A 15,485-nucleotide genomic window follows, 5' to 3' on the forward strand; every position below is an offset into this window, starting at 1 on the left:
GCGTTGCGCTCCTTGTTGTACTCGAGGATGCTGCTGCAGCCGGAGTCCTTCTGGGAGCCGGTGAGGCAGAACTGGGCGAGGGAGCGGATGAGGATGTCCTAGGAGTCCGGGACTCGGGGGGTGAAAATGGATCGGGTTCGATTGGACCCCTGATTGATCATGAAGCTTACGCTCCAACGCCTTACACCTCGCTTCATAACATGCTCAACGCCTCGCTTCACCTCAGCGCATTTAACAATCTTATCTAAAACAGTGGCTAGGAGAAAGAACCTCAATATCGGGTTCAAGGGTAATAAATAAAGCACACGGAGTTTTTGTATCCTCATGGTCTCACAAAACTAAATCTCTAAGATTCTCATTCTTCCGATAGAAGATCTTAGAACATATATTACACTGTTATTATTCATTATCTTTTTATTAAAAGTCAATTATTAAGTTTTGCAATTCAGCATGCAAAAGCAAAGGCAAAAGCTCATATCTACCCCTGCAAGAGTCATCACGGGACTCCCACCCATGGAAACACATAGAACAGTGCAATACAATGCAATAAAAATAAATGTGATTTTTGTGATGCATTTAAAAGTAAATAAAGATGAGCATCCAGTGCTCGAGGCTCTCCAGGCATGCGATGATTCACTTGGATCATCGATGCACCATATGCAAAAACCATGAATAACATACCCCAATGCATTACTTTTGAATGCTTCACAGTGCACATTCATGTAGGCCAATTAAAGGTGCGCATAAACAATGATAAGCATATGTATGTGCATGAGTTCACAACTTCACATTCATTGCATGTTTTCATTCGATTCGCACATTCTTGTCAAATGCATGATTTCATTGGATCTACATATTTATTGCATGCTCTCACTCAATATCCAAATTCATGTTAATGCATGATTCCCTTTAATGCATTTATTTGTGGCAAATGCATGCTTTAATTCACATGCTTACGTCACATGCAAGCTTTCATTCGTGAATCTCTTCACTTAAACATGTGGCTACTTATGCAAATATACATATGCAACATAATCTAAAATTCCAGATTTACACATGCTCACAAAATACACATGTAATTAACATTGCATTTGAATATTGATCGTGCAAAATTAGTCAATCATAAGCATGCGAAAATTACTTTCTAGCATGCCAACATATAATAATTTTTTTTTGTAAAAACAAGAATCCAGCACCCTCATTTTTTTTCTAAAGGGGGTTTACACCCAACCGACTAGGGGTCGGGTCTGGTCAACCCTGGCAGGGAACTGCCAGACCTGTCCCAGTCCTGCCCAAGGGCCGGACTGGGCCAGGCAAATCCCTGCCAAGCCGAGCTGGCCGAGTCAGCCTAGCCGACCCCTGTCGATTGGGCCTGACAGCCCATACACAGGTTTTTTTTTCTTGTGAAAACTGCCCAGCCGAGCCCCATTCGGCTGGGTTCAGCAAAGTCGGCTGGCCTGGCAAGCCTAGTTCAGTCAGGCCGGCCAGCCCATGAAGTTGGCTTGGTTTTTGGTTGGCCAGCCGAGCAGAGGTCGACTGGTCTGCCAACCGGACCAGCCAATGACTTCCTGCAGAATTTATAATAAAAATTCTATTATAATATGTACAGAAATTTTTTTCCATGAAAAAGATGAAAGAACCCATCCTCCTTCCTCAATAAAGTTCTTCTTCTTCTTCTTCTTCTTCTTCTTCTTCTTCTTCTTTCTTTCTTTCTTTCTTTCTTTCTATATAAATAGTGGGAGAGGGGGTGACGCCCCCCCCCCCCTTTCTCCAGCCCTGGAGAAAAGAGTTTCCAACATGAGAAACTCTTCCCAATTTTTTTTTGAAACTCTTTAAAGGTTAACTTTTCCACATTTTGTATTTTTTTTCTTTTTAAAACTTTTAAAACTCTCAACCTTTCTTAAGGAAGAATAAGGACTCTCTTAATAAGTCCTACTCAGTTCTAAAATAAAAATTCGAAATTATTTATTTATTTATTTATTAAATATTAATTAATTAAAAATTATCTAAAAGCTCCCAAAAATAACCAAATTAACCCAGAAGGCTTCTCAACCTTATTAAACTCCAAATTAAAACTTTTTATTGAAATAAAAGCTAAAAAACATTGAGCTTGGATTTGGATCCGGATCCAAAATCCAAACTCATACCCAAAATGAAAATGGATCAAGATCTGGATTAAATCTAGATTAATGTAGGTCTTAAATAAGATCAAAATCCATAATAATTCGGATCATATGCATTGGATCCAATCCGATCCAACTTCAGATCCAGTTTGACAAACTGTTCAATTTTCATAAAAATGTGATTTTCGGGCCAACCAGAACACGAATTCAACAACAACAACAACTACGCCTTCATCCCAAAACAATTGGGGTCGGCAATATGAACCAACAAAGAAAATCATTCCGGGTCTTCCACATGAATCCTTCTCCTCCAATCATTTCTATCCAATGTCATGTCCTCGGTGAGATTCAAAGCATTCATATCCTTTCCTATCATCTCCATCCAAGTCTTCCTAGGCCTACCCCGACCCCTTTTAACTAATATATTTTACCATTTCTCCATCCTTCTAACTGGAGCATCATTAGACCTTCGTCGAATATGTTCAAACCACCATAAACGATTCTCTCTCATCTTATTTTAAATGGGTGCAACACCTACCTTCTTACCAGAACTCGAATTCAAGAAAGTAAAATACCGTTGCGCTCAAAACTCCGAGACGCATCCAACGACATATTACACGAATATCAAATTCTCGCCTGAACATAACCCGAATTTCGCTTGAATTTAAAGGTCGAAATTAAAACTCTTTCTCACGCTTCGATTGACTCGCCTCGACCTTGTCAATGAGACCCGGGTCAAGCCCAGACTCAAAGACATCAATCTAAAAATCGAGCCTCAAACAATTTTTCTCCAAGACTTAGCCAAATTTTCAACAAAATTATAAAATGACTAAGTACCAAAATACGCGATATTACAATAAACAACTAATATCATAACTATTGTCCCACAAAAGACATTTATTAAAGTGAATGACTTCTCATAGGAAATTATGCTCAATACCTTATGCACGAACAAACAATCTTATTCATCATGTAACGCAATCATAAGTGCATAAGGATCAAATATCAATAAAAATTATTTTATAAGCTAGATCATAATTTTTAACACTTTGTATGCTACTTTTAATAAATTGAGTAAAGAGAAATATTAAACACAAGTTCAAGCAAAATTATATAAAATTATACTTGTGAAATACACACATCATTATTTTGAAATATCTCAAATTATTTTAAAATATATAACAATTTATCAAAAAAGAACAAAACCAAGTTATGACATTTATAATCATGACTTGTTCAAATAAAGCATCTAAATGCGAACAATACATGCTCAAGCATAGACGATTGTATACATATATATCAAATAAAGCAAGTATTGAAAAATTAAGATTCAAACATACATACATCTAATTTCTCAAAAATAAACAAATAAGTCTTATAACATATTTAGTAAAAAACAAATCCAACGATGATTAAAAAATCATTTAAAAAGATTTTTTGTTTTAATAATAATAACATATATATATATATATATTTAACGATAAAGAAAATAAGTGTTTTCGTATGCATAATGCATGGAATAGATAACACAATAAATACTTAAAGATATAAGATACATAACGAGTATATTTTCCTTGAATCCAAGCCACACAATGATCATGAATCCTTCACAAAGCACGAACTCAAACCAAAGAATCTCAAGACCCAAAAGAAGCAAAATGCCAAGAAGAATTTATTGGCTTTGATACCATGCGGTGTTGTGAAAAGCGTTGAGGCGTAGTGAGGCGCTCTACCAAAATCTGAGGCGAGACGTAAGCCTCGAGGCGTAAAGTGTAAGCCTCAAAAAAAATTAACTTAAAAAAATATAAAAAATATCTAAAATTATAAATAAATAAAAAATGCTTTATTGATGAAGCAACAACCAACAAGAAATAAAAAATCTCAAATAAATACTAAAAAAATATGAGATTAACATGTAAAAGTAACATTAATGCAACAACTTGATCTATGTAAGTATCTAAAAAATAAAATATGAGCATTCATTCAATAAAAAATTAACATTAACAACGAAATGCATATTAGCATTAACAACATCATGTCATAATTAAAATGGAGCCTGATTCAGAGTTTTTGCCCTTCAGAAAGGGGGGTCCCTCCAGCACGGGTCCCGCTGCGCATTCAACGGGCGGGGGGGTCTCTGGGGGGCAGCACCCCCAGAAAAAAATTCTTGGGCCCTTCTTAAAACAATAAATGGCAGGGGCCTTGGCCCCTGCCTGACAGAGACCACAATCGGCAGGGGCCAAGGGCCCTGCCTGCCAGAATAAATCGCACGGCAGGGGTTGTGCCCTTGCCTGATGGAGAGATTAAAGAGAGGGAGGCAGACAGGAAGGAAAAAAATGAAGGGGGGCAGAGTTACCTGGGGTCTGGCAAGGGTTGTCGGCGTCGCAGCTGCTTCCGGCGAGAAGGAGGAGGCCGAGACTCTAAGAGACGAGAGAGAGGGACTGCGAGAGACAACAGAGAGAGGTGGGAGAGACCGAGACGAGAGGTGAAAGACTATGAGAGACGAGAGAGAGAGGGGCTGCGAGAGACGAGAGAGGGAGAGACTGTGAGAGACGAGAGAGAGGGGTTGTGAGAGACAAATTAGGGCCCCCGACCCTCATTAGGGTCGGGGGTAACATTTTAATGTTGGTCAAATGAGGGCTTTGACCCTCATTTGACCAACAACATGAGGCGTACGCTCCTCACGGTGAGGCGCGCCTCGCCTCAAGGCGTATGAGGCGTACGCCTCGATGCTTTTACGCTTCATGATTGCGCCTCAAGGCACAAAGGCCCTCGCCTTGAGGCGAGGCGCGCTTTTTGCGCCTTGAGGGGTGTTTTTAATAACACTGATACCATGTAATGAAATAGCGGAAAATACAAAAACAATGCCACTAAGGGCTTTACAAGATTACGATCACAAAAGTGCATAAGCACAAACCAATGTTATTAAGGACTTAAGATCGCAACACAATGTGCACAAGCACAAGTCCACTATAGGACAACACAATAGCCATCAAGGGGCAACAACACAAGCACTAAGTGTGTATAAAACATTAAGGAACTAAATAGAAAAATACAAAATGTAAAAAATATTCATCTTTATTGAGCATAAATGCTTAAGAGAAGCATCAAGTTACAAGGAGGGGGGACACCCTTATTTATACACACAAAGGAGCCATAGAGCCCTTGGGACACTCCCCAACGGCTAGAAATGGAGTCGTTGGGGAGGTCCCAACGACTCTATGTGACTTTGACCACTATGCCCTCAACTACAAACTAAATATATAGTTTGTACAAAAAATAAATAAAAGACTATTGTGCCCCTAATGTGCACAACCTATTACATGACTAACGAAAAGACGAAAATACCCTTAGAGGATATTTACCTATTACATCATTATAAATAATATATATACATATATATATATATGTACAATATGAAACAAATATGTATATACAACTTCACAGGTTGCACACATTCTAGTGTGTTTGTAAGCCCATAAGAGGCACTCTTTTATTCTTTTTGTATTTGATTACAATGAAATCCACCAAAACCGTCTGCCCCTTGATTTTTGTACTTTGATTGGAAGATGAATAACATCCTAAATTTATCTGCAATACTCTTTTATTACCTTGTAGAGCCCTCCCTTCAGGGATGAAGTTTGTGGTATCTACAGTTCCTTCAACCTCACAGTCTAGTGTACAAGCTGCTTAAACACCTTGCTAAAATGCAGCTTGTAAACTAAGAGAATAGAGTAGCAATCACCTTTCATAGCATCAAAAAATCAAAACTTTCAGGCCATATTCATTATCCGGATAAGACAAAAAAGGTAACCTCTTTATCTCCTCATCAGTGTACAAGTTTCCTAACCAAGTTCTACCTTCCTTTGGAAGAGGTGAAAACAAGAAGCTTCTACAGTCCCCAAGAAGGATTGACATATTTTCATAATATGATGTAACTGCAAGGGTGGCACCTTACCTTCCTCTTAAAACACTTAATTATAACTTTTATGTCACCAACACAACTTGACCAAACTCCACAGAGTTCAAGCCAATAGATTAACCTACATTAAACAATTCAAGATAGCTGCATCAATTGTGGCAGTAGGGAATACCTTCATTCCATACGAGAAGCCAAACCATGACTCTTTTAAGTTGAGCCAAATACTTCACTGAGATTGAAAACTAGCTTATAACTCATCTCTCTATTGGCCAGTTAGAGTACATTTCATTATATTCCATCCGGATGGTAAAAGTAGTGTTCAGATTGAGAAAAGGGAAAAAATATAAATACATGTAGCTCCATCTATAGAGGAATCCTGAATACTTACTGATACATTACATGCACAAAGACTCAAATACCGAGTACTACTGGCAAATATGTAGTCAACCTTTCTTTATGTTAGAATGAAAAAGGGAAAAAAGAATAAACTTACAGCAAAGAAATGGCACCTTCAACTCAAAACAAGCATCAAGAATTCAAGATATATATAGCAGAACATAATAGACATGAGTATTGAAGAAATTCAAATAAAAAGAATTCTCCAATTCTTCATATTCTCCTCCCAAGAAACAGAAAAAGGAAACTTAGCACTGCCTTTCAACGAGGATGAAGATAAAGACGAGACTTACAGGACTTGTAATTCCTTTTATTAGTTGAGGAGACAGCATCACAATAACATGTTGGGCAACACCCATATTGCTGACCTCAGCCACAATTGTTTTCAGTGCAATACTCGCAACATCACGATGCTGATCTTTCCCATGCAGCAACCGGTTACATAATTTGTCTATCATTTCCAGAACTCTCTCTTCGCTTACCTTCTTCACCAATGGTGCCAAGCTGAAAGATATGGAGGAGGAGGGTGAGAAAGGGGAGGACGAGGAAAGGGAGGGCTGTAGGAATCACACTGCAGAAACTAGAGAACAACCTTCTCCCTGGCCCCAAGGGAATGTTAATCCTAATAAATTATATTCACAAATGCCACCCCTCCACCTTTGTCCAATTACTTTTCCAGAAAAGAAGCAGTAATTTAATATATAAGACAGGCAAATTTTTTGACAACAACAAAGTACGAATCTCTCTAGACACTCAGTTTGTCAGTATCTTTGAATTTATCAAAATATTTCCCAAGAAACAATTCTGTTTTCCATCCTTACAGATTAAACTCTCTTGTTTTTGTAAAAAAAAAATACTGCCAATATTTTCCCAAGAAAATGTGTTTTTTATTCTCCAGAAAGGAGGAAAGAACTTGTCAGACCAATATTGGTAATATATAGCCATAAAGAACTCTTTACCAGGACACATACATTCAGGGCTCTACTGCATGGAGATCAATCAACTCAAGTCAAGCCTCAAACCAAGAGAAGACTAGCCAAGACTAATAGAAGAATAAGATTATAAATTGATTATGACTAAAACCAAGGACCGCAACTCCTAGGCAATTCAACTGATTTCATAACACAACTCAATCTTCCTACAAATCCAACAATATGAATGGAAAGGACTTTTTTTCCCTCTTTTCAGAGAAAAGAAAATAGCAGGGTCTGAATTCTACACCTATTGTTAGCAAGCCAAAGTCTTCAACTATTTATTCTACACTAGACTAGAAATGGCTTGGTTTTTCTTTCTTTTTTTTCTTTTTTACTTTTCTTTCTTTTTGGATATCCAAGGTAGGAACATACGCCAGTAGGAACTTCCACCATGCTACACATGGAGCTCCTAAAAGCCACACGGGAACAGAAGCATGATTTATGTCAATAGGAGATGTGAGTGCCTTCCAAATAAAAATTAAGTCTGTCAGAATCTCTTTTGCCCTTAAGTCAGCCAGCTCTTAAGCCAAGTCAATAATCCTGGGTCACCGGAATGAGTCTTGGTACAGTTGCTTTATACATCAAGCTGACAAGGAATACATGCTCTAGCAGCTTAGCTGCTATCATAGCATCAAGTGTTTCTATAGTTGATCATCACTCTTCTAGGGGAAAAGGCTCCAATAATTGATAATATGCACTTCCATGAAGCCTTCAACTGCCAATTTAAAGTTTATCCATCACTAAACCCATCAAAGTACAGCCCCTCTGTCATGTACTGCTTGTCATAGTGATATTTCCCATTAAAAGAAAAGTGAAGATATCATGTTCGATTTTGATGCAGACCTAAACCCTTCCTATCATATCCCACTCAGAACAAGGAAATAAGAAATTTTTGTGAGATTGAAAGCTACGGAGGGAGTTAATAACAGCAAGAAAAGCAATGTTGAAGGGAACCAAGAGATTATTTAAAATAGGGTGTTGCACAAATGTAGTGAAGTAACTATGTGAAGCTGATGCAGTTTAAGATGCATTCAGAAAAAAGGGCAGCATAGGAAACAAACCATTTAACTGCTAATCCAGAAACATCACCAGCAGCATCATCAAGCTGTTGGAGCACAGTATTAGACAACTTGATCTCCAGGTCACTTTCAACTTTAAAACTTTCCTTGTTTAGCTCATTAAGCAGATCAGATGTTGCCATATATCTATAATCTTTGTCCTTTCCAGTCATCTGCAAATAAACAAGAAAGCCAAATTTTGACTGAGATGAGAAATTCAGTCTGCAACTCGGACAAGGAAAATCAACACAAACATTAGGCATTTGATACAACCAATATAAAATTCAAAGGTAGAATTGCAGAATATGGAGTCACCAATGATGAGATAATGAGATAAGAAGATGTGAAAATAATCCAAGGTGCATGTAAAGTTATGGAACACCTTTTCCAAAATATTTGTAATGGTCACGTTTGCCATTTTAGGCTTCTTGCTAGTCTGTGAAGGATCACCACGAAGGACTGTTTATTAAATCTTTTTATGGGTGCTACCAGACGAAAAAGAGTTCCAAGTTTGCACCCTTCAAGAGAATTGTGGAAGCACGGGTTCAAATCTAGAACTGCAATTCAAACAGCAAACAAATTTAAAGTTAGAAGCAGTGACAAAGATGCAAAATACCAGTTATAAAAATAGAGCACATTTTATTGCAAAAACATAAGAACCCTGCGACTAATCACCCAACCCACCCCAAAACTTCTCTTCCACTCTTCCTGTTTGATTTTCATTGTCTTTCCCGATAATAAGCATGGAGTAGGACTAACAACCTTTTTTCCCAAATAGACACAACCATCCCCATCGGTGTCTGGCCTTGCTTAAACTTAGTTTCAATGCAGCAAGCTATCGACAATGGTCGTTTAATCGCCCTTTGGGCAAAAGGGATGAGACTTGGAAATAGAAATCCAATAGCTGGCAATGCATCGTAAAGCTAGTTAGGAGCTCATAAGAAACATCACGGGCAACCAAGATGCTGACTGGCATCCCACCTCATGGTTAAAAAGAAGAGATAGAGCCAAAAAAAGAAAAGGAAAAAGGTCATAACTTAACTCAAGCTTCTCCGACAGATGGATTCAATCAAAACACTCAAGAATGCCCTAGGAACTAAACAAATCATCAGCGCCATAATTTGGAATCAAGGCTGGGATTTCGGCAATGCAAATAGCAAACCCGAATACCACCACAAAGATTCTAAACTTACTTTTGTATAATCAACAGAACAGATCAACAAGCTCTTCGAGAGATTCGGCAGGCAACAAATTCATCTCGATGAAACACTCAAATCAAAAAAAAAAAGCAATAAACCAAATGCAGACAGTCTCTCTACGGCAAAATAACTCACCATGAAAGGAAACCCGAAGTGGCTGATTCCCACCGCAATTGGAAAAAACAAAAAATGGTGCGCGAAAGAAAGGTTGCTTACCTCTCAAGGCTCGGAAGGTGGAAGCACGAAGAAACCCTAGCTTGGAAAAAGGAGGATGGGAAGGGGGAAGGGGGAAGGGAGGAAGGAAGGGAGGTCTGATGTGGAGAAGATAAAGCAGATGGAGAGAGAGAGAGAGAGAGAGAGTTCGTGAGGAGGATACTGCAAGCAGGCTTAAGGTGTTAAACCCCAAATGGGAGGGGTATAAATGCCACAACTCCCAACGAGGGTGATATGCTTGGACCAAATAGCACACGGCTTCTTCTCTTAATCACAAGAATACCGTTCTGGTTCTCTCGAAGAGGCCCATTACAATGATTGACGATTATCAGGTTTTAAGCCACAATCTTGCAGAGAAAAAAGATTAAAAAAATAAAAAACTTTCGAACTTTGATGAATTCAGGTTTTATAAGATCTTGTTTGTTCCAAGTGGAATCTGGACAAACTCATTTTTGGTTTGTTTGATCGTGGCATGCTATTGAAAATTCCAGAACCTGCTTTTACGTCATTAGTAATTGATTACGAACTAACTCAATCAAATATGGCCGGGTCCCTTTCAACCAGAGGGCATGCCCAGGCATCAAGATGAGGGCAATCATCTTTAGGATCAGGAGGTGAGTCATGCTCATGGGTGGGCACCACAGAGAATGGAAGGGAGTGGAGTTGGGCTTGTTTTGAGAGTCAAAGATATTCCATTTCCCAGTCACATTTGGTTGTTTAACACAAGATGATGGGTTAATGTTAGCTTCGCTGTACCACACTCTGGTCCCTTGCTCTTTTTTGTTTTTTTGCAAATCACAACTTACCAATATAATTTGTAGATTTTGTTAGTTAAACATGCTTTAGATTTGTTCATGTCAGTGTGTAAGCAAGTTTTCAAGATTTCCAAAAATTACAAGTCGTTAATTCACCAAAGCTTCATGATTGAAAAAAGCACTTGTTATTATGTGAAAACCACTCGATCCAAAGTGATGAGATTCCTTGCAAACAATGTCACAACAATACGATATCCAACATGGATTCAACTTGCAAGTTTAATTTTTTTTGGAAAATAAGGCACGATCACATGAAAATTTTAATTTTAATCCATAAACTTGTTTTTATATTATAATGTTAAAATGAATCGTATTGAAATCAAATTTAAAAAGTACTAATGCCTATTCAAAACATTAAATAGTGGCCACACATGTCGGTGTTTGTTTCAATATGTCACTAGGGACAAGCGACCAAAATGGCATGTCCCTTTAACATAGCTAATATTTGAATTACATAATTGACATAGCAAAACAAATAATACTCACACGGTCACACCTACCGCTTTTTTTAGATAGTACGGTGCTATCAAGATTAGCCAATATTTTCCTCAAGATAATTAGTTGAAATTATAAGTGGAATTCGCCCCTCAAAAATTCGTTATTTTTCTTTCCATGTTGTTTTGCATTGCCTCGAGAGGATGCGATAATTGTCAATTATTTCTCCAGCATGATTCTAGCCCTCTTGCATAGATCGATAAATAAAAAAAGAAAAAGTAAATTGTTTTACACCAACTCATCGTTCATCCCCCCTAAACAATATAGAGAATCAGCCGAAAACCTAAAGAAATCAGTTGCGCTTCCGAACAAGAAAAAAATGTTTAATTTCCCCCAAAATACTTCTTTCCATTCACTCTCAAATCATTTCCCAAGATTGTTTCCATCCCTTAAACATAAAACAAGAGCAAAATAGCTGCACCATGTCTGCACCTCCAAGTTGATCATAGAACCCATTTCCGGTAGTTGGCCCTTTGTGAAGATATCTAAAAAAGTGGCGCAAGATTTGGAAATGTTGGCTTCTCTTGGCTTGGTGGAGAACTTGGGAGAAAAAAAATGGTAGTCTATTTAGAGACTAAGTACTCATATCTTTCAGTGCATTCACAATGCAATACAAAGTGATGTATTTCATTCGACTAAATTGTCTTGGCAAAATGAGGATTTGGCTGGGACTGGAGATAGCACACTGGTGTCTTTCTTAACTGACCACAGTAGTGCTTTGTTTTCAGCTGGTGATTTTTATTTTTTCTCTTTTTTGTTGGGATGACATCCACTCAATTCCTTCTTGCTTTTCAGCTTTTAATAAAAAAACAAACAAAAAAACAAACTTTGCACCAAAAGTTGAACCTGTTTTCAAATTTTGATGTTTGGCTGAATCGATGATTTGCTAGGAGTGTGACATCACATATCCATGGCTGCCCATCATGAGTAACTAGATTATTGAGACTTACTCTAACGACCTCAACTCATACCCAAAAGAAAGTGCAATTTTTTTTTTTAATTGTGCAAATCTTTTCAGAGACCCGGGGCATTTATAGTTTCACCACAACTAGGAAACTCGACACACCACAAGGGATCTTACACCTCATCTTTCAATCCAAACCCAAACTGAATCAACTTTATTAATTAAAAAATGATAAAGTCATGAGACAAATAAATAAGAACATGAGAGTGCAAAAAGGAAAATAAAAAGAAAGAGCTCCGTTGTCCATAGAAGCCTGTCAAACAGTCATGTGATCCCCTCGTAGCTCCTCTTATAAGCAAATCGCCTCACTGAGCATCTGAGGCTACGAAAAATACCAAAAGTAGGGTGTTATAATCCAAAGAATTTTGTGTATGAATCTCTTTAATAAAATAAATAAGCATAAAGAATACAGATAAGATTCATGTAATAATTAAGAGGGATGTTATTAGAATAATTGCACAATGACAAGTAAGTAGTATAAATATTCATCATGCAATAAGATGCAATATCATAAAATTAATATATAGGACAAGTAAATAAACAAGTAAATATGCATGATCTAATGCATAACATGAAAATGCATGATTTCAGTGCACATGCATGAGTAATTTATTATCTTTAATCAAGTTTTCTTTCATATGCATGTCCCTTTTAGAATGCATACACATTTAAGTTTCACTTTTTATTATTATCATTGCCCGTGGATACACCAAACGGGTAAGAATTTTCGAGGTCAAGTAGGGTTCACAGGGCAACTTAGCACATAAGTTGTATTTTATTACTAAGTTTCAAACTTAACCCTTGACCGATACAGCCTTCAGAATATTAGGTCACCCATCTAATATCGGGACACCAAGGACTACCTATCCACGAGTGTCACTTTTCTTGGTATACCACAGTTGTGTCTACACATTACCCCCAAGCAAAGTGACGAAAACTTCTTAAAACCGTAGTCAGAAGAAAAAACCTCAATATCGGGTTTAGGGGCAATAACAATGCACACAGAGTTTTTGTATCCTATTAGTTTTTCCAAAACAATAATTCCAAGAATCATGTACTCCTGACGAGACATTTTAGAAAGTACATTACATTGTTCTTTTTATTTGAATTATTATTAATAGTTGTTTCATTAATTTATAATTCAACATGCCAAATTAATATCATAAATTCATATTTTCGAATGTGAGGCTCATCATGGAACTTCAGATCATGGAAAATGCAAAACAGTGCAATATAGAGAAAAATGTCAAACTGTGATTTTTACGATACATAAAAATAAGTAAATGAGCAACATAAGCTCAAGGCGCACCAGGCCTACGATGATTCATTTTGATCATCAATGCATTATATGTAAAAGTCATAACGACATGCAATATATTCAATGATGTCAACATACTTTCAAATGCGCATTCATATATGCCAATTTAATCCATGTGCATGAAACAATAATATTCATATGCATGCGCATGAGTTCACATTAGTAATGTCGCAGGTATGCCTTCATTTAATTCATATGTTCATATCAAATGCATGTCTTCATTCATAATTCACTTCACAAAACACATGTGAATACTTAAGCAAGCAGGTTCACTTAATGTCACATCCACTTCATGTATGCCCATGCCCATGAAAGCAAACATGCAATAGTAATGGAATTTAACATGTTATACCAAGTGTCAACCTATGAAATGTCATTCTTTTGCATACATAAATCAAGTCCAGTGCAAATAACCAATCTGAACATTTAATTATAGTTGCACACATTCATTTTATATATGCACATGCACTAAAAACAGACTTGAAATGACATCTTGTGTATGCATATCATAACCAGCCAAATCATGTAAAAAGTTTCACTCTTAGCATGTATTAAAATCAAATTACATATGTTGAACCAAATCTGCAAGTTTGCATACATGACTGAATATTATATTTATTTTTTTTGTTTTTTTACATGTCCCAGCCGACCTAGCTGGGTCTACGTCTTGCTGAACAAGAACCAACCTAGCCAAACCCAGTTGGTTGGGACTGAACTATCTCAATTCAGTCAGCCAAATGAGTTGGCTAAAAACTCAAACAGAAAAAATTCTCTTTTTTTTTTCAGCACCCCGCCGACCCAGTCGGTTGGGGCTTGTCTTCTGCTTAATCGACCTAGTCGTCTGGGAATCATCTTCTACCCAACTGACTCAGTCGGCTTGGCCTGGTCGTCACCACACAGGCCCAGATCGGCCTATGGGTTCCCTGTCAGGGCCTGGCAGCCAACCGAGTGCCACATGATTGGGCTGCCAGTCAGCCCGGTAACCACAATTAAAGGTTTTTTTTTTGCCCTATCTACACACAAACCAACAAAAAATAATATGTATATGCTTCTTGGTATGTATGTGTGTGTCAGTCTATCTCACAGCTATTGCAGATATATGCATGTTGTGCAATCTCTATTCAAATATATGTGTATATCCAGATTTACTAACAAGTGAGGACCCTTATGCAAAATCATACTTCAGATATGCTTATTTAGACAGGTTTGCTTGCAGTCTATAAGTGCACATGCTAAGTTTTGCACTCGGTTTTCACATAAATTCTGAAGATAATTAATCATCGTATAGCATACCATTAAACCAACTATTTTAACATGAAGCCATAAAAAAAAATACATCAACGCATTTATGCATAAATATGCATACTCTTATTCAGTTATGCATGTAAAGTTTCACAATCCTCATATACTATCATATGCATGTTCACATTCAATTAGACATGGTTTCAAAATCAAGTACATTTGCATGATAAACCTATGGATTAACATACTCGAGCTGAGATTATTCTAAAGTATGCATGATGCTGAATTTCTTTCACATGCTACATGCCTCCAACGACCCATAGTTTAGACTATTCGTGGGAAACGATTGTTATAATAAAGCATGCATCTAATAAGTTGCCTTTATCATAAATAACAATTTGTTTTGTTATGAAAGTAGACATATACGTAATTTCTTTTTTTCTGAAAGACCACATGTCCAACCAATCGGCTGGGCACTCACCGAGTGTTGCCAGACCTGCCGCTTGCCCAATCAATTGAATGGGCCTGGTCGGGTTGGGTTTTGCCCAACCGAACTCCACTCGGTTGGGCTGCCAACCAGTCCAGCACAACAAAAGAATATGATCTATATTTCCTACATGCGAAAACATACTTATAGCTTTCAATCATGCATACATATGCTTGCCAACTACAAATTGCATGTGTAATCCAATTTTCATACCTCACGTATGTATGAATATGCATATTTAACATAGATTTTCATACATGAACAAAACTCAAATCTTAG

The 15,485-nt window shown here is 37.4% G+C and overlaps 1 protein-coding gene across 1 annotated transcript in view; it reads right to left on the reverse strand.

The window, feature by feature from the left end:
• LOC149847601 (cullin-associated NEDD8-dissociated protein 1-like) overlaps positions 1-10,066 on the reverse strand; it is a 52,706-nt gene extending 42,640 nt beyond the window's left edge. Inside the window, exons 1-4 of the mRNA XM_089997118.1 lie at positions 9,889-10,066; positions 8,856-9,030; positions 8,477-8,646; positions 6,735-6,945 (exon numbers count right to left, since the gene is read on the reverse strand). Coding sequence (XP_089853244.1) covers positions 6,735-6,945; positions 8,477-8,646; positions 8,856-8,891 — 417 coding nt within the window. The 5' untranslated portion in view covers positions 8,892-9,030; positions 9,889-10,066. The remainder of the gene's footprint in view (positions 1-6,734; positions 6,946-8,476; positions 8,647-8,855; positions 9,031-9,888) is intronic.
• Between the last annotated feature and the right edge of the window lie 5,419 nt (positions 10,067-15,485).

Source organism: Nuphar pumila, chromosome 2, assembly GCF_984573655.1.
Source record: "Nuphar pumila chromosome 2, dmNupPumi1.hap1.1, whole genome shotgun sequence".
In the NCBI taxonomy this organism is placed as follows: Eukaryota; Viridiplantae; Streptophyta; class Magnoliopsida; order Nymphaeales; family Nymphaeaceae; genus Nuphar; species Nuphar pumila.